The 24,162-nt window shown below is 32.7% G+C and overlaps 3 protein-coding genes across 9 annotated transcripts; all 3 read left to right on the top strand.

Moving 5' to 3' along the window:
• Positions 1-271: 271 nt before the first annotated feature.
• On the top strand, positions 272-24,054 carry LOC107069870 (uncharacterized). Of its 2 annotated transcripts, XM_089179096.1 has the most exons (14): positions 272-1,450; positions 1,589-1,708; positions 3,833-4,181; positions 4,260-4,613; positions 4,701-4,830; positions 11,082-11,297; positions 11,365-11,574; positions 11,792-11,857; positions 12,107-12,139; positions 12,218-12,442; positions 12,517-12,716; positions 13,023-13,182; positions 13,251-13,425; positions 23,857-24,054. In XM_089179096.1, the coding sequence occupies exons 3-13, from the start codon at positions 3,870-3,872 to the stop codon at positions 13,385-13,387; spliced, it is 2,043 nt and encodes a 680-aa protein (XP_089035222.1). In that variant the 5' UTR covers positions 272-1,450; positions 1,589-1,708; positions 3,833-3,869; the 3' UTR covers positions 13,388-13,425; positions 23,857-24,054. The 2 variants fall into 2 exon arrangements, with proteins under 2 accessions (XP_089035222.1, XP_089035221.1); XM_089179095.1 differs by lacking the exons at positions 272-1,450; positions 1,589-1,708; positions 23,857-24,054 and adding an exon at positions 3,267-3,473 and having other exon boundaries at positions 13,251-14,231.
• Positions 13,963-14,779, top strand: LOC149030436 (uncharacterized). Its single transcript, XM_089179252.1, has 3 exons — positions 13,963-13,985; positions 14,141-14,228; positions 14,318-14,779. The coding sequence occupies exons 1-3, from the start codon at positions 13,963-13,965 to the stop codon at positions 14,777-14,779; spliced, it is 573 nt and encodes a 190-aa protein (XP_089035378.1).
• On the top strand, positions 15,594-23,952 carry LOC107073678 (uncharacterized). Of its 6 annotated transcripts, XM_089179099.1 has the most exons (14): positions 15,595-15,940; positions 16,186-16,697; positions 17,736-17,855; positions 18,757-19,105; positions 19,184-19,537; positions 19,625-19,754; positions 19,993-20,208; positions 20,276-20,485; positions 21,018-21,257; positions 21,341-21,555; positions 22,023-22,182; positions 22,268-22,483; positions 23,448-23,607; positions 23,676-23,952. In XM_089179099.1, exons 4-12 carry the CDS (start codon positions 18,794-18,796, stop codon positions 22,429-22,431), a joined length of 2,001 nt encoding a protein of 666 aa, XP_089035225.1. In that variant the 5' UTR covers positions 15,595-15,940; positions 16,186-16,697; positions 17,736-17,855; positions 18,757-18,793; the 3' UTR covers positions 22,432-22,483; positions 23,448-23,607; positions 23,676-23,952. The 6 variants fall into 6 exon arrangements, with proteins under 6 accessions (XP_089035228.1, XP_089035225.1, XP_089035226.1 ...); XM_089179102.1 differs by lacking the exon at positions 17,736-17,855 and having other exon boundaries at positions 15,594-15,940; XM_089179100.1 differs by lacking the exon at positions 15,595-15,940 and having other exon boundaries at positions 16,032-16,697.
• Positions 24,055-24,162: the final 108 nt, after the last annotated feature.

Here is a 24,162-nt window from a genome sequence, read left to right as displayed (position 1 = left end):
CTCAGCATACTTCAATTCGTTTACAATTGCTACATTCATACCACACCTCTATTTTCACCAGCGCCATTCTGCAAGGTTTTTGAATTGTTATTGACAGAAAACGCTGGACACTTTTTCATATTTTCAAAATCTCGTCCGAGAAATTGTCAGATTTCAAATTTTCCCGGGGCGTACGATAATTTTCCGGCGCGTACCATAATTTTACGCCCCCGTGTCGATCAAACGAACTAAAGTCTCTGGGATCACTGTTTGTACATCTCACTCTCGACTGTGGCGTTGTACAGATAGCACGTGCCTTTATAAGTTTGGTTGTACAAGACACAATACAGCTACAACTAAGTTTCAGAAGAATATATAATTACAGAGTGTCCTTCCTGATTTTCCACAAATTACCACAATCCATCAGGTTAAGGACTCAGCACGCCCAGGACTTGTTTTCTTATCTCGAAAGAGATTAGAAAAAGGATAGGCTTTGTGTAGTACAGCGAATCGTACATAAAGAGTCTTGACGAAGATTAAGTGCCTTCATTTTAGAAGAAAATTGAATAAATTGGTAAGTTTTTGAAACTACCTTAAGAAGTGCAATTTAATTGCAATATTTAAAAGAAGTAAATTTAGAAGAAAAAAAACTGAACTTAAAGGACAAAGGTTTAAGTACCTTGCGTGCTATTAGAAGGAAAAATTCTTTTTCCCCAGTATCTGTTGTCTCTTGGCGTTTGATTATAATATTTTTTTTCTCAGATTAATTGAAAAAAAAAAAAAAAAGAAAGTAAAATTTTTCTTTCTTGCTTAAAAGAACAATATTCGTAAAAAAATTGACTAAAATTTTTCTTGCTTGAGATGCAATATTCAAAAAAGAAAAATAAATACGAAAAAAAACAGAAAAGTTTGACCGTTGGTGTATATCACACGTAAACAGGTTTAAACTTGTCGAAGCCGCCCGGCTTGCGTAATATAATATAATCATACAAAGGGCATTGGCTGTATACATCATAGAACAAGGGCACGCTTGTCGTGTATACGTTCTAGATGAAAAATAATATGGCTCTTAAGCAAGTAAATCGAATAACTCGAGTAACGTACTTAACGAAGTTGACTCGTTTGAGATACAGTTTGATGTAGAAAGACTGATAATAATTATAGTTTAAAATTATTTAAACTATAATTATTTTAAGGAGAGAAATAAAGTTTAGACACCTAAACTTTAAATAAATATTTATAAACTATATATCGACATTAAATTTAGTTATTACGAAGTTTAAAAAAAAAAGGGCTACAAATACGTAAATAATAACTAATTTATAATTATCGTCTCAAGGTAAAGTCTGTAGTACAGAACTAAGCTTTGTCTTGATTAAATCAGTTGCTTCTCTAGTCTGTGATTTGTGTGTTACACGTGTACGTACGGCCATCCCCAAACGTTTCAACGTGCTGTGCCGTTTGTCACGAGGTAAGAGGGAGCACATGTGGCATGCTGTTGCATGCGGGAATTGCAACTAATCTCACTGTTCTCATTTGCAACTTGCAGTGCAGTTGTAAATGAAAGTGAAATAATTTAGTCTCTGATAAGTTTTATTTGTTTCATAAGGCTTATACGTAGAAGACGTGAGCAAAGAAACAATGAGTAAGAAGAACGTTGAACGTAGGCTCGAATATACGGAGACTGTGGATAATCCACCTGACGCGTCAGACAATATTACAGAAATAGGTAATATTTTTCACTTCATTCTAGATTTTACAATTAGTTAAAAATCATAAAATTAAAAGTGAGATTAGGAACTTTTAATGACGGAAAGTTTCTTACTAAAAGTTACGATTAGTTAAGAACTGTAAAATTAAAAGTGAGGTTAGGAACTTTTAAAGATGGAAAGTTTCTTACTAGAAGGTACGATTAGTTACGAATCATAAAATTAAAAGTGAGCTTAGGAACTTTTAAAGATAGAAAGTTTCTTACACGGAGGATAGAAACTAGGAGTTCGAACGATATAGGATTTTTCCCAGTTTTTGTGGTAGTCATTTCTTGACCCTGATCATAGTTCTCTTTTTTGCCACTAGCAGTGCAAGTATTCGGAGCGTACCGATACTATTATTATTATTACATTTAAATTAAATATAATATATTAATTTATTTTTTTTAGAATATAAAAGGTGCATTGATTTACCCAAGTGAACAGTTATTTAATTTAATTAAAAGTTTAGAAGAAGTTGTGTTAATGGTGGTTGGTACAAAAACAGTAAAGATTGACACAATGTTTGAAATATTAGATGATGTTTCTAAAAGGAATATCTCGATTTTTGTTGGCTTTGATGAGCATAAGAAAGAACTAACAAAAAAAATTATTAACAATTTTTCAATAATGCAGGGGCATTTTCTTGTCAAATGTTTTAATAAAAGTTCTACGGAGAGAACAATTAAATCTAAAAAATCTCGAAAAAATTCGAAATTATTTTAACTCATATTTAACATTAATAAAAAAATTAATCACTCTAATTTAAAAAATAATTTAAAATTCTCGATTACGAAAGCAATATTCTGGATACTCTTAAAACTATAATGATTTGGTTTGTAAATATTAAATATGTTTTATTTGTACTATTAACAAATAATATGTTTGACAATAACTTATTTATTATTTTTTTTTTTTTTAAGTATATTTATCGTGATACTTGAGTAAATAGGCATTTGACAATTTTTAAAAATATTTTTTCTAGTAAATTTTCATAGAGACAATTTGTAATAGTTTTACATGGAAAGGTTAAAAATGAACTATAAACTCAATTTCTTAGAATTTTTCTTCGCATAAATCTATTTTTTTTAAACAAAATGGTTTGGTGCCTACTGATTTTTGTATTATGATTTATTAATATCAGATGTTTTTAACTTTGCAGATTATCTCTTAAACTTCTTGATATTGCTGAGTTGAAAACGTTTAAGGTTTCTAAAAATTTCCTTAAACTATTATTTAATTCCACGTTTCTCAAAATATTTTTTTTCAGAATTGTCAATAACAACAAGACTTCCCGCGATAATATTTAAAAGAGTATTCTGTGAAAAGCAGCGCGCCCTACCGACAAAATATCTTGTCCCATAAATTGATACCATTCTTTTAACATTACGTTCGGACTCCTGGTATCTATCCTCCGTGGTTTCTTACTAGAATTTACGATTAGTTATAGAATTGTAAAACTAGGGGGAAAAAGTTTAGGAACTTTTAAAGATGAAAAGTTTCTTCCCAAGTTTCAATCCATCACCTTTTAAAACATAGACGCAGGTGCTATCGAAGTAGTTTCCTCTACCGTGCGATTAGTAATTTTTTCTTCAACACTGAGAAAGTTACGCGACAGTGTTTTCATTCCCGACCAACTCACTTTCGGCATTGAAACGAAGTAATACACGTAGTGTTATTTATCTCCCATCATACATCATCGCATCAAATCTGTATTTATTATGGAGCCACAGTAACATGTCCTCTGTAAGCACAATGTCAAATTTATTCTAAGAATTAACTCTTTCTTTTTTTTTTCTTTTCTTAATTTTGACAAATTATTTTGTCATTTTGACAGTAATGACACACATTTTGTTATATATATATATATATATATATATATATATATATATATATATATATATGTGTGTGTATGTATTTTTCTTTTTGATTAATAATATTTGTATATTATTATGTATTTATTAAATTATCAAGATATTATTCTAATTTAAATCACTTCTTATTTTTTTTGTATATATTATTACTAATATTATTGAAATATATATATGATCTACGTATTACTCTTAATGCTTGCATTAATAAATATTTTATTTGTTTTCTTTCAGTAAAATATTGATAAAGGTGCTATAAGTTGATATCAAGATGTCCATGCAACAGTTTTGTTTGCGATGGAACAATCATCAACCAAATTTCATTTCTGTATTTTCAAATTTATTAAGTAGTGAAACATTAGTGGATGTTACACTAGCAGCAGAAGGCAGACATCTTCAAGCTCATAAAGTTGTACTATCAGCATGCAGTACATACTTCCAATCGTTATTCACAATTAATCCATGTCAACATCCAATCGTTATACTCAAAGATGTTAAATTTTCCGATCTCAAAATCATGGTAGATTTTATGTATTATGGAGAAGTTAACATTTCTCAAGATCAATTACCATCGATTATTAAAGTAAGTATCAATAGCAATTATGAAATGTTTTAACACTTATTGATAATAGTGAGATATTATTTTGATATTTTCTTATAGACTGCAGAAAGTTTGAAGATCAAAGGTCTTGCTGAAATGCATATAGCTTCATTAACTAAAAGGCCAAGTAGTAGTAGTGAACAAGGAGCTGCAGATCGTGGAAAATCTTGTTCTCCTAGTCCATCTCCTCTTTCTCCATCATTCAGACGAAAAAGATTAAAAAAAACGTCAACAGGATCCACATCTGGATCTGGTGATAAAACAGAAGAAATTAATGAGATTGCATTGGTTGCTACTGATATAGTTAAGTCAGAACCATTGATAGTATCGCCAGAAAGCGATGAAAATGTAAGGCAACCAATAAATACCAGTACAGAATTACAAGGAAGTATCGATGAGGATAAAATATCAATAGTAAGCGTACTGGTAAAAAGTACTTTTTTTTTTAAATAGTTAATAGGACCTATGGTTCTAATATAGATTCTTAATAATGTATTATAGATGAGTAATATGGAATATAGTTCTACAACAATGCCAGCACAAAGTGATGGTACAATACAAAATGTGAATCAACAATCTAGTGGAAATGTACCACAAAGTTCTGTTTCTTCTCAACCACCAGCACATCAAGGTAAGATTAATATTAACAATTCATGATTATTTTTTTTTAATTTTTTTTTAAATATACCAAAAGTATATATTTCAGGTTAATATTAAAAATAGAAAATAGCAGATTTTATTTAGATAGAATAGAAATAAGTGTAAGAAGGAAAATTTAAATATTGAAACTATTCTTTATTTCTTCATTCATTTATATATAATGCATGTATCGTAATATAGTTAATGATCACTTTCTAAATCCTATTGGAATTTAATATTTAGTATACTTTTTTATTTAAGAATATTTAGCACACAAAAAGATAAATTAATATGATTGTTCAAATTCTTGCTTTTATACAACATAATAAGAGAAAGGTATAAAGACGTATATATGATTAGGTCATAAAAAAATAATTTGATCAAGAAGACACGAAACAGTACTAACAAATGATTTCTCTCAAGTATATACATATAGGGACTGTTACTATTCTTTATACAATTCTTTAAATCTAACTATATATATATGCATGCTAATGAAACAGAAAATACGCATGGGAAAATTGATACTCGGAATCTTGTAAAAATACTTTTGCATATTACAGATTTTGTTAACATATGAAACCACTGATACATATTATAACTATTGTTATTGTTATTATTATTATTATTATTATTATTATTATTATTATTATTATTATTATTATTATTATTATTTATTATATTATATTATTATATTATTATTATATTATTATTGTTATTATAATACGTAAAGAAATTATTAGGCAATATAGTAAAACCTTGTTAGCTGTAATTAAAAGAAAGATTTTTCAGATTTAGTTTAAATATATTATCCTATTTGTACATAAATAGAGTCATATGCATATACGCAGACATATATATATATATATATTGTTAATTTTTCTATATATGACTAATTTACTACAAACAATTATATGTAATAAAAATTCGATAAGATTTAAGATAATTTAAAGGTTGCATGTTGCTTGTATAAATTATGTAAATAATTTGGTAACTTTTAATCTAGCGGATGCATATTGGTTGTGATGGGTACTATAAAAACTGCATGCGTTAATAAGTACTATTGATACACACATTATATGCTGGCACAGATGCGTTTAAATGTATTGCACACAAAAAAAAAATCAACAGGCGTTTGACATGATAATAGAGCGAAAGTAAAGGAAAAAAGATATAGAAATGATAATAAATTAAATTCAGTCTCACTCTCTCATTAAAATACTCTATCTCACCATGGTACACAGATACATAGCACACAATGTATATTTCGTGAAAGGTCTTTGACATTGTTGAATGTGTATGTGTGCCTTGTTCTGTCCTATATATAAAATAGTCATACACTTTTTTATATGATATTTAAACGATGATGTGCTTAAAAATGTATCTGTGCCATGCTATAATATCATATTATAATATTTTCACATACATATTATTTTCTATGTACAATTTATCAAGTATTTGTTATTCTTTCTCTTGCTTACAGCTTAGCATTTTATTATTATTATTATTATTATTATTATTATTATTATTATTATTATTATTATTATTATTTTTCTTTTTTTTTCTTTAGTACTGTTTTTAACTTTAACATAACAATTCCCGGGCTTACTGGGCCTCGTGTAAAGGTCCAGGGGCATGGGTGAGGCCAACCGGGCGCGTCTTCAGGTGGCGGATAGAAGGACGTCCAGGGAGTGAAGTGGTTTCTCGTGGCGGGGAGCGGAGCGTCAAGGACGACCGCGACCCCGGGCGCGGGGATCCTATGGAACCCCTGGATAGCGCAGGCTATAAGGAACCCGGCCGACGTAAAAATCGGCCCAGGGAACCGAAGGCCACGCCGCGGACCACTCCCCAAGCCAAGGTGGAAGCAATCGTGCCGATGGCTGGATGGCACTTGGGTAAAGTGTCGCAAACGATGCCCTTGGGGTACCGGGCAACCCCCCATTGTATTTTGCCTTATCACCGCAACAGGCTCTGTGGTGACGGACCGTTTATTTCCTGTCTACTCGTGGGACTTACATGGATGAAACTACCGAAAACTGCACAAAACAAATGCAAGCTGGCGTGGGGACTTCGCAAGAAGGACCCACACCAGTTCATACGGACGAGAGCGAAAGCGGATCGGATCCCTTGGAACTCATTACGACGAGGGCCCAGGATCTGACCGTCGAAAACTTGATCTCGAGCGTTAAGGAAGAGTATTCGCCGAAAGCTAGATCTACGGATTCAACGCCCAAGGCGTTCCATAAACCAAATCGGAGCGGGGCTGCGAAGAGGAGGGCACGCAATGCCAGATTGGCTTTGCAGGGCTCAGACTCCGAGCCGCACCGCGTAGATGAGGGGAGGGGAGAAGCCATTGGACAGGGCCCTACCAAGAGGCCCAGTCCTTCGGACAGCACCCCGCTGGAAAGACACACTATGGCTAAAAAGAACAAGTTCGCCACAAGGCCCACTGGCTACGCGGATGCCGCAGCTGGGGATAAGAAGCTGGCCATCGTGCCGGTTGATTACCCCGAAGTGGTTCTCGGCCAGGGGCAGGATGAACTGCTGGAGCGGGGACTCCTCAAAGCTCTGGACTCGATCCCAATGGATCAGGTAGTCCCACACTTCGAGGGGACCCGTTGCGGGCAGGGAATCCTGTGGGTGACCTGCTCGGACGACCAGGCAAAGGCATGGCTTAAGGCCATTGTCCCGAGCCTAAAACCCTGGAAGGGGGCTCAACTCCAGGTGCTGGAGGGGGAGCAACTCCCAAGGTTGAAGAAGATGACGGCTGTGTTCCCCAGCACGGACGAGAGCATGCCCATCGTCCTCAGAAGGCTACAGAGGCAGAACCCGGAACTCTCAGTCTCCTTGTGGAGGGTGTGGGGCCGGAGGTCTGTCCAGGGAAATATCCATGCCGTTCTAGGCGTGGATGTAGCCTCTCTAGGCCGTTTGAAAGAGCTAGGGTTTGCCCCTCACTTCGGTCTGGGCAGGGCTCGTTTCTACGAGGCCCTGGACAGGGCTGAGATGGGGGGACGGGGGGCTGGGCAGCTGCTCTTGAGATGACCAGGATTGATCAGTGGCGGACGTGCAGCGTGGGGGTCCGGTAGAGCCGACTGCGGCTACGGGGACCGCCGCTGCGCGTGGAGCCATCCCCAAGCTGACGCCGAAAGCGCGAGAGCTTGCCTGCGCGTCACAGGCGCCTATCGTCGCCGGGGGCGCGGTAGTGAGGAACCGTGCCGACGGAAAAGCAGGGGCGGGATGAGGGCCAGAGGCAGACCGCCTAAGGCCCTCGCCCTGCTCAAGACGGCCCGTAAGGAGACCCAGCGTGGAATCCAACGGACCATTGTTGGGTCCCCGATGGGGCCATCCACAACGCCCCAAGGGACCATAGCGGCCCCGAAGGCATCTGAGAGGCGGAAGGTCAAGGGCGATGGCTCGTAATGGAGCTTGTTGCCCTCCTCCCCTATCCCTACTTCCTTCATCGCCCATTTCCACTCCCCCTTCTTCCCTCCCTTTTCCTCCTCTTCCTCCTTCCTAAACCAAAACAGAGTGAGAAGGGCGCACGCGCCTCCACCTAGGGGGTCTGTGGGCCTCCAAATCTCACAAATTAACCTGCAACACTGAATAGCGGCCGGCCTCGGCTGTACTTAGCTAGGACATAGCAGTTGAGTAGACAGACACATTTCCCTTATACAAGAACCATGGGTCCACAGGGGACTCGTTAAAAGGATAGATCGCAGCATGGGAACACTGGTATATGACCTATGCAAACCCGGCCCAAGGGCATGTATCTTCGTATCCAAAAAATGCACCATGATATGAAGCTAAGCAGATTCTGCAGCAGGGACCTTGCGGTGGCCTCGGTGAGGTTGAAGCTGAGAGGTGGACTGATCGACCTCGTCGTCTGCTCAGCGTACTTCCCATACGACACGGTCGAATACCCTCCTACTGAGGAGCTGAGAGCCGTGGTGGAACACTGCCACAGAGAAGGGCTGGACTTTGTGATCGGGTGCGACACTAACTCGCACCATGTCGCATGGGGCAGCTCGAATACTAATAAGAGAGGAACGGCTTTGATGGAATACCTCTCGTCGACGAATCTGGAGATCCTCAACAGGGGATCCAGGCCAACCTTTATCACCTCGAGGAGACAAGAGACTGGGCCCTATAAGAAGGACCTTGAAGGCAGGCTCGTAGGGATGAGTGGAGGACTGAGGACTGAGGGTCGAATCGAGGAACGGGTGAACTTGCTCTCCTCTTCCATCACTCAGGCCTTCGAAACGGCATGCTCTCTAAAGACACGGAAGAACAGGATGAGAGTTGCATGGTGGAGCAGGGAGTTGGACTCACTGCGCTCAAGTTCTCGCCACCTTCTGAACAAAGCCTTAACGACAAACGGCTATGAATATTGAGCTAATTATAGGATCAAACAGAGGACCTATAAGAGGTTCATCAAGAAATCGAAACTTGAGGCCTGGGGGAAATTCTGCTCGGGAATTAAGGCTCTTCCTTTAGTGGCCAAACATCGCAGGTCCTTGCAAACTGCCCACAACCAAGGCTTTGTGGACTCTCTCTCCTGAAAAGGGAGCAGCTTGAAAAACACGAAGACATTCTTGCCTACCTTTTGGAAGTGCACTTCCCGGGATCCAGACAGATCGAACAAAACCCCTCGGTTGGAGGGGAGCTCCGCGCCACGAGACCTGCTGACTGGACCACTGCCGCAGCGGTGGTCACGTATGACAGGATTCGTTGGGCTCTGGACTCGTTCGACGGATACAAGAGCCCAGGGCAGACGGACTCTTCCCTGCCCTTCTTCAGAATGGGGACGATGGGCTGGTTAAGCAACTGATGCGCGTCTTCAGATCGTGTCTCGCCCTGAGATATGTTTTTGACGAGGTCAAAATAGTCTTCATCCCAAAACCGAGAAAGAACAAATGTGACCAAGCCAAAGCTTTCAGGCCCATCAGCTTAACGTCTTTCTTGCTGAAAACGTTGGAGAGACTGGTTGATAGGTCCATAAGAGATAGAGCGCTGGCGAGAACGCCGGTGCAGCCATCGCAACACGCGTACACAGCGGGCAAGTCTGTCTGGAGACGGCTCTTCATGGCCTGAAAAGGGGTACTATGGCAAGCATATCTACATCTGCAGTGACAACCACACCGCGTTCAGACTTGTACACAGCACCGTGGTCAGGTCAGGGCTGGTCAAGGACTGTATCGACCTGTTGACACGGCTAGGTAGTGTCAACAGAGTAAAGTTGCTCTGGGTGTCGGGTCACAGCGGCGTTCAGGGCAACGAAAAGGCACATGAGCTTGCCAGACTTGGAGCTTCACGGCACGATTCGGCAAATCTGTGCCTTGTCAGCATTACATGGGAGATTTTGCGGGGGAAGACTGCGAAGTGGGCCACGGACCGCTTCAAAGAACTTTGGATGCAAGGCCCAGGCATGAGGCACATGAAGGCCCAGTTCTCGGGGCCCTTGAAGAAGTTAGCTACCGAGCCGATCAACCTGGACCGAACCCAATTGAGGTTGGACGTGGGACTGGTCACCGGGCACTGGCACACAGGTAAACATTTTACGCGACTGGGCCTAGTATAAGCCTCGGTCTGCAGCAGGTGCGGCGAGGGGGAGGATACCCCCTCCTTCTCATAACTTAATGCGTTGGGCTTACGGGCGTTAGAAATAATGTCCTTGGGACCACCGCCAACAGTATTTTCGACCTGGTAGTCTCGGGGGCGACCGGACTACTGTGCTTCGCACGGGAGACGGGACTACACGTAGGACCACTACGATGATAGGTTTTTCTCCACAAGAAGCCCTGGCACAATAGTCCAAAGATTGAGCGCCCGGGTTAAAAACCCCACGAAAAAAAAAACAAACAACAATTATTCGTATTATTAATTTATTGCTGTTATTGTTCGTATCCCGGTCTAATTAACAATGACTAGGTTTAAACTGTGTTTGTATATGTTCCTTTACAAGATGAACTAGTAAACAAGCGGTTGTAATGCTAAAGAATTTATTGCTGTTATTAGTATTAGTTTCATATTAAGCGATAGAATATTAACTCATAGATAAACAATACATCATTCGAATGTCACTAACCTTAGTTTAACCCAACTTTTTTACATTTCTAAACATTTTTTTCGCTTTATTATAATAAGTTCAATAATAATTATACAGTTCAATAATTATTGAACATTCCTAATTTGATTGAATTATTTCGATTATTACAAAAACTAATTTTATGTTTTGTTTTATAGATAAAAATTTTGCTTGTGTATATCTTACAAATAAAAATACATATGTGGAAGTGCCAAGTAGTTGGCTGATGCCTCCTTGTGACGATGATAACGACGAATGGCATTGTTGGTGGCCTCCAAAAACACCAAAAGAAATTGATATCTATGTTAAAGAAAAATTAGAACCCAATAGCTCAACCTGGACAATAGAAAATGTCAAAATTATGAACTTCTTTGGTATGTTGTAGAATCGATAAATGGTTTAAATTGATATTTTCTTCGTTATAAATTGATTTCTTTATAGACGCTTATGAAAAAGCTCGGGGAGTCGCAGCTGAATCCGATTATATTTCTTCCGAAGAAGGTCTTGGTCGTGGTTGTCGATCTTCTAAATCTACTGCTGCTGAGCGACAATACAATAAGAAGAAGAGATTAGCACTAGTTATTGACCCCACAACTGATGAGGACACAGAAGACGAACCTCCAAAAAAACAAAAAAGGGGATTTATTAAGCGTAAGTTCACTTTATAAAAATATTCTCTTACAAGATACTTAGTACTTAGTTATATCTCAGTTTTTCTATAAACTGCTTATAGAAGGAAAAAGGACAAAATGTATAACGTCTTTAAAAGAATTGTACATAAATATTTAATTTCTTTTTCATTTCTTTGAAACGCTAGAAAATAAATTACACCAATTGTATAAAAAACAAATCATCATGTTATTTGCAGCAGCTACACCTATGCCGAAAATATGTGACGAAACTAAATCCAGCAACACTAACACACCCAATTTATGTAAGTAATTATTAAAAAACTTGTCCATGTAATTTTTTTTAACATAATACAGCAATGTCACTAATTTTTCAACATCGACATATTTGTAAATATATGTAATCGTATAAATAATTTTCATAGCTTTTTTATACTATAGTTAATACTGTTTTCGTTAAAGTTTACGTATTTACCTTTTCACATTAATCCAATTTTCGTTGTTATTTGCTACAGTTTTGTTGTTAATTTATGTATATTTCTACCTATTTACAGCAAATACAGTGCTCGAACATCATCCAGAAATTGGTAAGTTAAATTTGGTTCGTTCGTTTTCATATATATTTTAATATACAGCTATTACTTATTTTATTTTTTAAATTTCAGTCGAACCAGACGAAGTTGATAGCTGTGAAAATAATAATGATAAGAACCATTCTACAGCACAACTAGAAAGAGACTCAATTATTAACATTACAACGCCGAATGGTAATCATCATGCTACGAACGAAAACATTCCATTTGATTTAAATAACTTACATTTTAATAAACTCGAAAATCTTTTTGACTTCAATAATAAAAATATAACTGATATTTCATCAATATTAAAAGGTAAGACTTCAAATTTATTTATTATTCGTTCTTTTTTAACTTAAAATGACTAGAGATTAAATATTTATTTGCAGTTAACTTTAAATATATATTAAAAATACTGAATATGGCTCTCGTGGATCTAAAAGATTTAAAACAACGTTTTGATCAAGGTCATTTAGCAAACATTACCACGAATGTCGAGAACATTAAACAATATTTCCCTATTGAAACTAAACAAGAATTAGAATTTTTGGAGAAAATTTTGATCACCAAACAATTAGAAAATGAGTTCGTAAGTAGTAACTAGTAAATACTACTACTTATATTGATAATAATAATAATACCAATAACAATTGAAATAATTATAAATATATTGATAATTAAAATTTAACTTAATAATAAACAATATCGTTAAAATGTTTATCTTCACTGTACATCTGTGTAAGCAGTAAATTTTAGCAGAGATATTTTAGTATACTAGATATTAATACTATACGTTTAACACACACACACATATATACAAATCAAAGCTGGAATTTTCTTTTTATCTACTACTATGTAATCTAGGTATAGTAATTTCTATATAAAATTTTTTCAGAAAGAATATGTGCGTATTATCGGTGGAAAAAATGGTTGTGATTTTCTGAAAAATGTATTCACATTAATTTACGATGATAAATTTGCTGCAGACAATACATGGCTCGGTAAAAAAAACAAAGTAAATTTAAGTGAGTCACTCATAAATAAATATGTTCGAGGTAATATATAGAACTTTTTTAAATTTTAAAATATAGAACATAAATCATAACAATTATTTTATTTTCAGATGTTATTCAAACTAAATTTTCTAATTTTACCAATTGTGATTTTAATTACGAGGCAGGAGAGTGGTTCAGGCTGGGGGCTCAACGTTATAAGCGTAAACTTCATAAGTCTCCTGCTAGTGGTGCACCTGTCAGATGAGATTAAAGAATGCTAAGATTTGTTTAAAAAAAAAATTTATAATTTTTATTTATAATTGAAAAAAAAAATTGTAATAACATATATTTTATAACCATGTTTTTTGTGTGCCCTTAATTTTAAATTCTCCAGTATATTATATTTTTTAGATTGAAAAAAGTGCAACAAAAGTAAAAATTAAAAAATTGTGAGTTAGAAATATTTCCGCTAAAAATAAATATACCTTTGTTATAAAAAAAAAAAAGTATAAATATTATCAGGGAAAAAAAATTGAAATTCCTAATTTTATCGTTTTTACTTTCGTTACTTTTTTTTCAATGTACGAAATATAATTTATTGTGTCACATATAACATGTGACTCACATGTGACTCGTATGTTATTTACGGTTTACCTAACCTAAAGTTTTTCGTTCTGTTAATGTGATGTCTCGGTTACATTGGTGTGTTCACTGGGATATGTATGTAGATTAATATTCATTCTAATATTTATATTGCAAGTATTTATTGAATGAAACAGGATTAAAATGACCTGATCAAACTTAATCAATTCTATCGATAAATGTCCATAAAAAATAAAAATGATTAAAGAAGTAGCGCTAGTGTATCTTCTATAAATGGACTTTGTATATCCAGCATAATTTAATAATTTGCAATTTTTGAAGGACATTGAAGGACATTGAGTAGGAAAACGTAGTTGCATTAAACAGACGTATAAAATAATAGAGTTTTATTTAAAATGAAGTTAATATTGTTTAGCAGTGTATTTTTAATATACATTGGTATTAGTTTATGTCAAGAAGTTGTATTTCCAGATGATTATAATGCATATAAAAATAAATCAACAGTATGTAACTATACTATAAAGATGATATACTTTATAAAAATAAATTCATTATACTGTGAAGTGAAAGAATGTATTATTTTTGTGTTCAGGTAAAAGAGGAAGTAAGTGGATCAACACTGGGTAATTGTCCCAAAAATATGTATCTTTATCCTATTCAAGGAACTAATGTTTCTGTGTGCGATTGTTTGCCAAGATACTTATATCTTCTTTCAAATGATTTTTGTTATGAAGCTTATAGCCAAGGACCCTGTCCTCCGAATTATTACATTGCTCTTCCTCAAGGAGAATCAACTGCACAATGTGTTAACAATCCATGTTTACAAGATGGTTTAGTTAAATACAATAATATCTGTTATCCTCTTAAAATAGAGGGTGGTCCTTGCGAACCTGATGTGCTAGGCATCAATGAATTTACTTTTCAACTGGAATGTGAAAGATTCGGAATTGCACCTCTTACAATAATTGGAGCTCCTCTAATAAATAAAACGGAACCATGTCCTCCAGGCAGTCGTAGAGCTACACAAGGCTTTTGCAAGAAACGATTTCAATGATGGAACCTACTTCAAATTATTAGTATAATAGCAAGAATTCAATATGAATTCATTGCAACATCATCTATTAAATTTGGAATGTAAAAATGTTACAGAAAGAATACTAACAAATTAACTTACTTTTTCCTGAAAAGCTGAAGGTTTTTTTTATTAAATTAACAAAAAATAATTCGAATCATCAATGCAAATGTCATTATTATTCTCCTTTATTATGTCTTCGAATTATTTTACTATTAATTGTTGTTAATGATAACATTATCGATGTTACCATGCACACTCGTAATTGTGATAAAGAAAATGGAAAAACAAATTTTTTACTAACGTAATTAGTTCCGATTTTTAAATTTAAATTTTGTTATAACTAGTGATATTAAATAAGTAAAAATTTATAGAATAAAAATTATTTATAAAGACAGTATAAATAATTTTTGGATATAAATAATTAATAATATGTTTTATGTGTATATCTGATGCATTTTAGCAATATCATTTAAAGACAAAAAAGAAACTTTTACAAATACAAATATTTCTAAAATCAATACTATTCAAATTAAAAACAAAGTATTAATGTTAGACATTATTTATATTTGATGTGAGACAATTGTATCTACAATTTTCAAATTATTCTTTGATGGATACTTCCTTTGGTACTATAATTTATGGTAAAACAAAAATTAACAATGATGGTTAGTAAATAAAAAGAAATACATTGATAAATAAAAAATTACTATTTTATTCATTTATATTATTATTATTAATTAATTTAAAAATATTTGTTTGAACATGATTATTCTTAAATATCGATTCAATTTATTATCGAAATTCGAGTGAAAAAGTGATTTCCACACACACATCTTACTTATAATACTTTATGTGATATACATATATTATTAAATAATAGGATATTAAAACTTAACATTATTCATTTTTTAATTATTAAAAAACTTTGTTTAAGTTTTTTTTTTATCAATAAAATGTATTGAAATTAGTTGAATATTTTTCTGTTTTGGTACTTACATTAGATCTCTGTATGTTTTGTGAGGTTCTGTTACTTGGTTCATAAGCAAATTAATATAAAGTTTTATTCTAATAAATTAATTATATTTAACTTTAACATGCCTGGTGAATTAACAGCAGATGCAATTACTTTAGAGCTTGGAGGTAATTTTTATTCAAATCATTTTATTAGACTTTTATTTAATTATTATCAGTTAAATTATTAAAATCTAACCTCACTTTATTTTACTAATGACCCATTTATAAATTGTATATTTCTTATAAGAAATTAGTCTCTGTTTTCTACTTGTTTATGTTTTTTAATAACTTTTGATTGAAATATTTTATGTTGTTAATAATTTATAATATTATTTATTGATAAAGTATTTATATTTGATGTATTTTTACAGCTCAGAAACCATGGCCTCAAATGATACAATTGTATCAACCATTTGAAGTAGAACAAACGTTACTTTTTTTCAATGTATTCGTACATTATTCAATGTAATATGTATGTAAAATTAACATCATATTTATGTTTATTATGTAACGTCACATTGTTACGTAAATGAGTGTGAAATTGTGCGTCACATGTGAGTCACCTGTGACCCGTATGTTATTTTAAGGTTTATGTAACCTAAAATTTTGGTTCTGTAAATGTGACGTCTCAGTTACATTGGTGTGTTCACTGGGTACAGCTACAACTATGTTTCAGAAGAATATATAATTACAGAGTGTCCTTCCTGATTTTCCACAAATTACCACAATCTATCAGGTTAAGTACTCAGCACGCCCAGGACTTGTTTTCTTATCTCGAAAAAGATTAGAAAAAGTATAGGCTTTGTGTAGTACAGCGAATCGTACATAAAGAGTCTTGACGAAGATTAAGTGCCTTCATTATAGAAGAAAATTGAATAAATTGGTAAGTTTTTGAAACTACCTTAAGAAGTGCAATTTAATTGCAATATTTAAAAGAAGTATATTTAGAAGAAATTTACCAAAAAAACGAAACTTAAAGGACAAAGGTTTAAGTACCTTGCGTGCTATTAGAAGAAAAAATTCTTTTTCCCCAATATCTGTTGTCTCTTGGCGTTTGATTATAATGTTTTTTTTCTCAGATTAATTGAAAAAAAAAAAAGAAAGAAAAATTTTTCTTTCTTGCTTAAAAGAAAAATATTCGTAAAAAAATTGACTAAAATTTTTCTTGCTTGAGATGCAATATTCAAAAAAGAAAAATAAATACGAAAAAAAAAAGAAAAGTTTGACCGTTGGTGTATATCACACGTAAACAGGTATAAACTTGTCGAAGCCGCCCGGCTTGCGTAATATAATGTAATCATACAAAGGACATTGGCTGTATACATCATAGAACAAGGGCACGCTTGTCGTGTATACGTTCTAGATGAAAAATAATATTGCTCTCGAGCAAGTAAATCGAATAACTCGAGTAACGTACTTAACAAAGTTGACTCGTTTGAGATACAGTTTGATTTATAAAGACTGATAATAATTATAGTTTAAAATTATTTAAACTATAATTATTTTAAGGAGAGAAAGAAAGTTTAGACACCTAAACTTTAAATAAATATTTATAAACTATATATCGACATTAAATTTAGTTATTACGAAGTTTAAAAAAAAAGAGCTACAAATACGTAAATAATAACTAATTTATAATTATCGTCTCAAGGTAAAGTCTGTAGTACAGAACTAAGCTTTGTCTTGATTAAATCAGTTGCTTCTCTAGTCTGTGATTTGTGTGTTACACGTGTACGTACGGCCATCCCCAAACGTTTCAACGTGCTGTGCCGTTTGTCACGAGGTAGGAGGGAGCACATGTGGCATGCTGTTGCATGCGGGAATTGCAACTAATCTCACTGTTCTCATTTGCAACTTGCAGTGCAGTTGTAAATGAAAGTGAAATAATTTAGTCTCTGATAAGTTTTATTTGTTTCATTAGGCTTATACGTAGAAGACGTGAGCAAAGAAACAATGAGTGAGAAGAACGTTGAACGTAGGCTCGAATATACGGAGACTGTGGATAATCCACCTGACGCGTCAGACAATATTACAGAAATAGGTAATATTTTTCACTTCATTCTAGATTTTACAATTAGTTAAAAATCATAAAATTAAAAGTGAGATTAGGAACTTTTAATGACGGAAAGTTTCTTACTAAAAGTTACGATTAGTTAAGAACTGTAAAATTAAAAGTGAGATTAGGAACTTTTAAAGATGGAAAGTTTCTTACTAGAAGGTACGATTAGTTACGAATCATAAAATTAGAAGTGAGGTTAGGAACTTTTAAAGATGGAAAGTTTCCTACTAGAAGTTACGATTAGTTATAGAATTGTAAAACCAGGGGAAAAATGTTTAGGAACTTTTAAAGATGAAAAGTTTCTTCTTAAGTTTCAATCCATCACCTTTTAAAACATAGACGCAGGTGCTATCGAAGTAGTTTCCTCTACCGTGCGATTAGTAATTTTTTTCTTCAACACTGAGAAAGTTACGCGACAGTGTTTTCATTCCCGACCAACTCACTTTCGGCATTGAAACGAAGTAATACACGTAGTGTTATTTATCTCCCATCATACATCATCGCATCAAATCTGTATTTATTATGGAGCCACAGTAACATGTCCTCTGTAAGCACAATGTCAAATTTATTCTAAGAATTAACTCTTTCTTTTTTTTTCTTTTCTTAATTTTGACAAATTATTTTGTCATTTTGACAGTAATGACACACATTTTGTTATATATATATATATATATATATATATGTGTGTGTATGTATTTTTCTTTTTGATTAATAATATTTGTATATTATTATGTATTTATTAAATTATCAAGATATTATTCTAATTTAAATCACTTCTTATTTTTTTTGTATATATTATTACTAATATTATTGAAATATATATATGATCTACGTATTACTCTTAATGCTTGCATTAATAAATATTTTATTTGTTTTCTTTCAGTAAAATATTGATAAAGGTGCTATAAGTTGATATCAAGATGTCCATGCAACAGTTTTGTTTGCGATGGAACAATCATCAACCAAATTTCATTTCTGTATTTTCAAATTTATTAAGTAGTGAAACATTAGTGGATGTTACACTAGCAGCAGAAGGCAGACATCTTCAAGCTCATAAAGTTGTACTGTCAGCATGCAGTACATACTTCCAATCGTTATTCACAATTAATCCATGTCAACATCCAATCGTTATACTCAAAGATGTTAAATTTTCCGATCTCAAAATCATGGTAGATTTTATGTATTATGGAGAAGTTAACATTTCTCAAGATCAATTACCATCGATTATTAAAGTAAGTATCAATAGCAATTATGAAATGTTTTAACACTTATTGATAATAGTGAGATATTATTTTGATATTTTCTTATAGACTGCAGAAAGTTTGAAGATCAAAGGTCTTGCTGAAATGCATATAGCTTCATTAACTAAAAGGCCAAGTAGTAGTAGTGAACAAGGAGCTGCAGATCGTGAAAAATCTTGTTCTCCTAGTCCATCTCCTCTTTCTCCATCATTCAGACGAAAAAGATTAAAAAAAACGTCAACAGGATCCACATCTGGATCTGGTGATAAAACAGAAGAAATTAATGAGATTGCATTGGTTGCTACTGATATAGTTAAGTCAGAACCATTGATAGTATCGCCAGAAAGCGATGAAAATGTAAGGCGACCAGTAAATTCCAGTACAGAATCACAAAGAAGTATCGATGAGGATCAAATATCAATAGTAAGCGTACTGGTAAAAAGTACTTTTTTTTTAAAATAGTTAATAGGACCTATGGTTCTAATATAGATTCTTAATAATGTATTATAGATGAGTAATATGGAATATAGTTCTACAACAATGCCAGCACAAAGTGATGGTACAATACAAAATGTGAATCAACAATCTAGTGGAAATGTACCACAAAGTTCTATTTCTTCTCAACCACCAGCACATCGAGGTAAGATTAATATTAAAAATTCATGATTATTTTTTTTTTAATTTTTTTTTAGCGGATAGAAGGACGTCCAGGTAGTGAAGTGGTTTCTCGCGGCGGGGAGCGGAGCGTCAAGGACGACCGCAATCCCGGGCGCGGGACGCCTAATAATTATTATATAGTTCAATAATTATTGAACATTCCTAATTTGATTGAATTATTTCGATTATTACAAAAACTAATTTTATGTTTTGTTTTATAGATACAAATTTTGCTTGTGTATATCTTACAAATAAAAATACATATGTGGAAGTGCCAAGCAGTTGGCTGATGCCTCCTTGTGACGATGATAACGACGAATGGCATTGTTGGTGGCCTCCAAAAACACCAAAAGAAATTGATATCTATGTTAAAGAAAAATTAGAACCCAATAGCTCAACCTGGACAATAGAAAATGTCAAAATTATGAACTTCTTTGGTATGTTGTAGAATCGATAAATGGTTTAAATTGATATTTTCTTCGTTATAAATTGATTTCTTTATAGACGCTTATGAAAAAGCTCGGGGAGTCGCAGCTGAATCCGATTATATTTCTTCCGAAGAAGGTCTTGGTCGTGGTTGTCGATCTTCTAAATCTACTGCTGCTGAGCGACAATACAATAAGAAGAAGAGATTAGCACTAGTTATTGACCCCACAACTTATGAGGACACAGAGGACGAACCTCCAAAAAAACAAAAAAGGGGATTTATTAAGCGTAAGTTCACTTTATAAAAATATTCTCTTACAAGATACTTGGTTATGTCTCAGTTTTTCTATAAACTGATTATAGAAGGAAAAAGGACAAAATGTATAACGTCTTTAATAGTATTATACATAAATATTTACTTTCTTTTTAATTTCTTTGAAACACTAATGAAATACTAGAAAATAAATTACACTAATTGTATAAAATCAGATTATTATATCCCAGTGAGCACAAGACCTTAAAATGATGTCATATATATGTCATACAGTGATCTTCAAATTTTTGCGTACACATGACGTAATGGTGACTTTATTTATGACCTCAATATTAAGTCATATGTTCTGACTTAAAAATGACGTAATAATTCCATCATATTCTTACATAAAAGTATGAATCAATACTTTGACATTAATGTGACTTAGTAATCCCATCATTATATTTATGATGATAGGACATTAAACCAAGTAAGAAAAAATATATTTGGTGTACCTTTATTTAACGAAAATATTGTGCAATATTACATTGCGATCTCGCTTTACAGCTTCTCCAATGCCTACGATGCCTACAATTGAAGATCAGAGAAAGACTCCCTTTGTTCCAAAAATATCATCATCTGTGCATAAAATTAGTGAAACTAATAATGATATATTCATTATGCAAGAACATTTTGAAGACGAGTCAAGAACCACTGGATCTCGATGCAATAAGAATAATAGAAATGATAATCCACCCGACTGTGAAAATTATGATGATGACGAAAATCGCTACAATGCACTTAATGGTATTATTATTTCCTCAAAATGTTTCCACCTTTTGTATAATACTTAAAAATTGATTTTAATTTATGAATTTCATTGGTTTTAGCAAAGTTGAGTAAGTGTTTACAACTTTTGGGCGCATTAACAGTAGATATGAAAGGTCTAAAGCAATGCGTAGCAGTTAATAATCGTGGGAATGCTTATGATATTAATAGTGAAACTGCCTTACAAATGAAAAAAGATCTGCCACTGAAATCAAGGGAAGAGGTGAATGCCTTCGAAAAAAAACTGTCCAACTCGCAGGATTATCGTCAAGAATTTGTAAGTTCATGAATGTAATTTAATTATTTAATTTATTGCAGTTGTGGAATTAATAAGTATTATGTTAGTGGTTAATTTGAATTTATTAATATTCGAGAAGCTAAAAACATGAAGTAACTAAGACATTATTTTCTGTTTATGAATTGTGAATACGAAAACTTTATACATGTATACATGTATATGGCTGAAAATAACTTCAAAACCTTGCATTTGTAAAAACCAATCGATAATATTAGAATTCAAATCCAGAATTAACTTTTCTATGCAGTTTTATAAATGGTAAATGTTAATAAGTGAAACTGTGTGTATTATCACAAGATTTATTTTTTACTCTATTTTAAATTAAACAAAATTGTAATGCTAATTTATATAAAATGATAATATGAAATAAAAATGAGATTTCTAAACTGATTTTTAGCTGATTAATTTTTGTATTGAATATTAATAATAAATAAATATTTACGCAGGTAAGGTTTATTAATCAGATTGGAGGAGCAAATGGTAAAGATTACACGGAGAGAGTACTTAATGCTATATTCTCGCAATCATTTGCTACTGATAATACTTGGGAAGGCAAGGTGACAAAGTTTAAAATCAATAAGTTGAACTTAATTACTATTTGCGAAGGTTAGAAAGATTGAATGCATAAATAAAATTAACACTTGACTGAAAACAAATATTTATGTTAATACAATGAAAAATTATTTTCCAGAGATAATATTGAAGAAATTTAGTTATTGGGACAGTGTTGAATTTGCTAAAGCTGGAATTAATTGGTTTCGATTAGGAAATCAGAGAGCAGGTAAACAACCAAAACAAGTTGAAAAGAAACCTAAGCCACCAAACAATAGCAATACAAAACAAGAAGAGTACTGACGAATTTCTTGAGTAAGTGAATTCAAGTGAATTCACTCAATATTTTATTAATGTAAGATTTATACTATACAATCCAATATATAGTATACAATCCAACAAGTGAAAATAATATTTTACTCAGTATTAGTATGACTGATTGAAAAATCCTATATTTAAACTTATAATTGTTAAAATTTTCACTTTTTGGATTGTGATGATTACTCTAAAGAACAAAAAATATTATTTATTTTTTCTTATAAAAATAATTAATGACTTCATTTAAAAATGTGTGCAATACTTTATCAATATAAAGTTTTCTTATCTATCTTCAATCCAAAAAGTGAAAATAATAATTTACTTAGTAATGGTACAACTAATTTAAGAATATATGTTTATACTTTTTATTGCTAATATTTTCACTTTTTGGTTTGTAAAAATTACAGTAAGAAAACAAGAATATTAATTTTGTTTAAATATAATGGAAATATGAATGAGTAAAATTTCCAACTCTGGAATTTCGAATAATATTGGTTAATTTTAGTAAATTTAACAGTAACTACTCTGAGTAATAAGAAATAATTTGAAATCCAGTAGTAGTTCACTTTAATTTAAATAAGTTAATGTGATCTTATGTTTAATAAAATAATTGTAGCAAGTCGTTTTTACGAAATTTTGTCAAAGTTGAGTATCAATAAATATTTTCTCGAATAATTTAATGTTATACTTCTATCATTACATATGATTACAATCATTAGGAACCAACTAGACATCACTAAAACAACTTGACATTGCTATGACATCATTACTATGCCAGCTTAACGTCAGTTAGGTAATAATGATGTCAACTGGAAATCATACGTACGTTATATTTATTAGGTAAAAGTCTTACGTCAATAAGTGTGTAATAATGAGTCACATGTGACTCATATCTGACTTATATCTTACGTAAATCCTGACATAGCCCAAAATCATTTTGACGTCACTTTGACGTAATTGTGTTTACTATATATAGTAATTTCTATATAACATTTTTTCAGACAGATTATGTGCGTATTATCGGTGGAAAAAATGGTTGTGATTTTCTGAAAAATGTATTCACATTAATTTACGATGATAAATTTGCTGCAGACAATACATGGCTCGGTAAAAAAAACAAAGTAAATTTAAATGAGTCACTCATAAATAAATATGTTCGAGGTAATATATAGAACCTTTTTAAATTTTAAAATATAGAACATAAATCATAACAATTATTTTATTTTCAGATGTTATTCAAACTAAATTTTCTAATTTTACCAATTGTGATTTTAATTACGAAGCAGGAGAGTGGTTCAGGCTGGGGGCTCAACGTTATAAGCGTTAACTTCATAAGTCTCCTGCTGGTGGTGCACCTGTCGGATGAAATTAAAGAATGCAAAGATGCTAAGATTTATTTAAAAAAAATTTTATAATTTTTATTTATAATTGAAAAAAAAATTGTTCTATTTTGTAGGTAAAATACAAATTTTAATATAAATTGTAATAACATATATTATATAACCATGTTTTTTGTGTGCCCTTAATTTTAAATTCTCCAGTATATTATATTTATTAGATTGAAAAAAGTGCAACAAAAGTAAAAATTAAAAAATTGTGAGTTAGAAATATTTCCGCTAAAAATAAATATACCTTTGTTATAAAAAAAAAAAGTATAAATATTTTCAGGGAAAAAAATTTGAAATTCCTAATTTTATCGTTTTTACTTTCGTTACT

This window comes from Polistes dominula, unplaced genomic scaffold (genome assembly GCF_049000335.1).
Source record: "Polistes dominula isolate Pdom_NZ unplaced genomic scaffold, Pdom_raw_medaka contig_37, whole genome shotgun sequence".
Lineage (NCBI taxonomy): Eukaryota > Metazoa > Arthropoda > Insecta > Hymenoptera > Vespidae > Polistes > Polistes dominula.
Note: the sequence above shows the minus strand (reverse complement) of the source record. Positions and strands in the feature narration are given on the sequence as shown.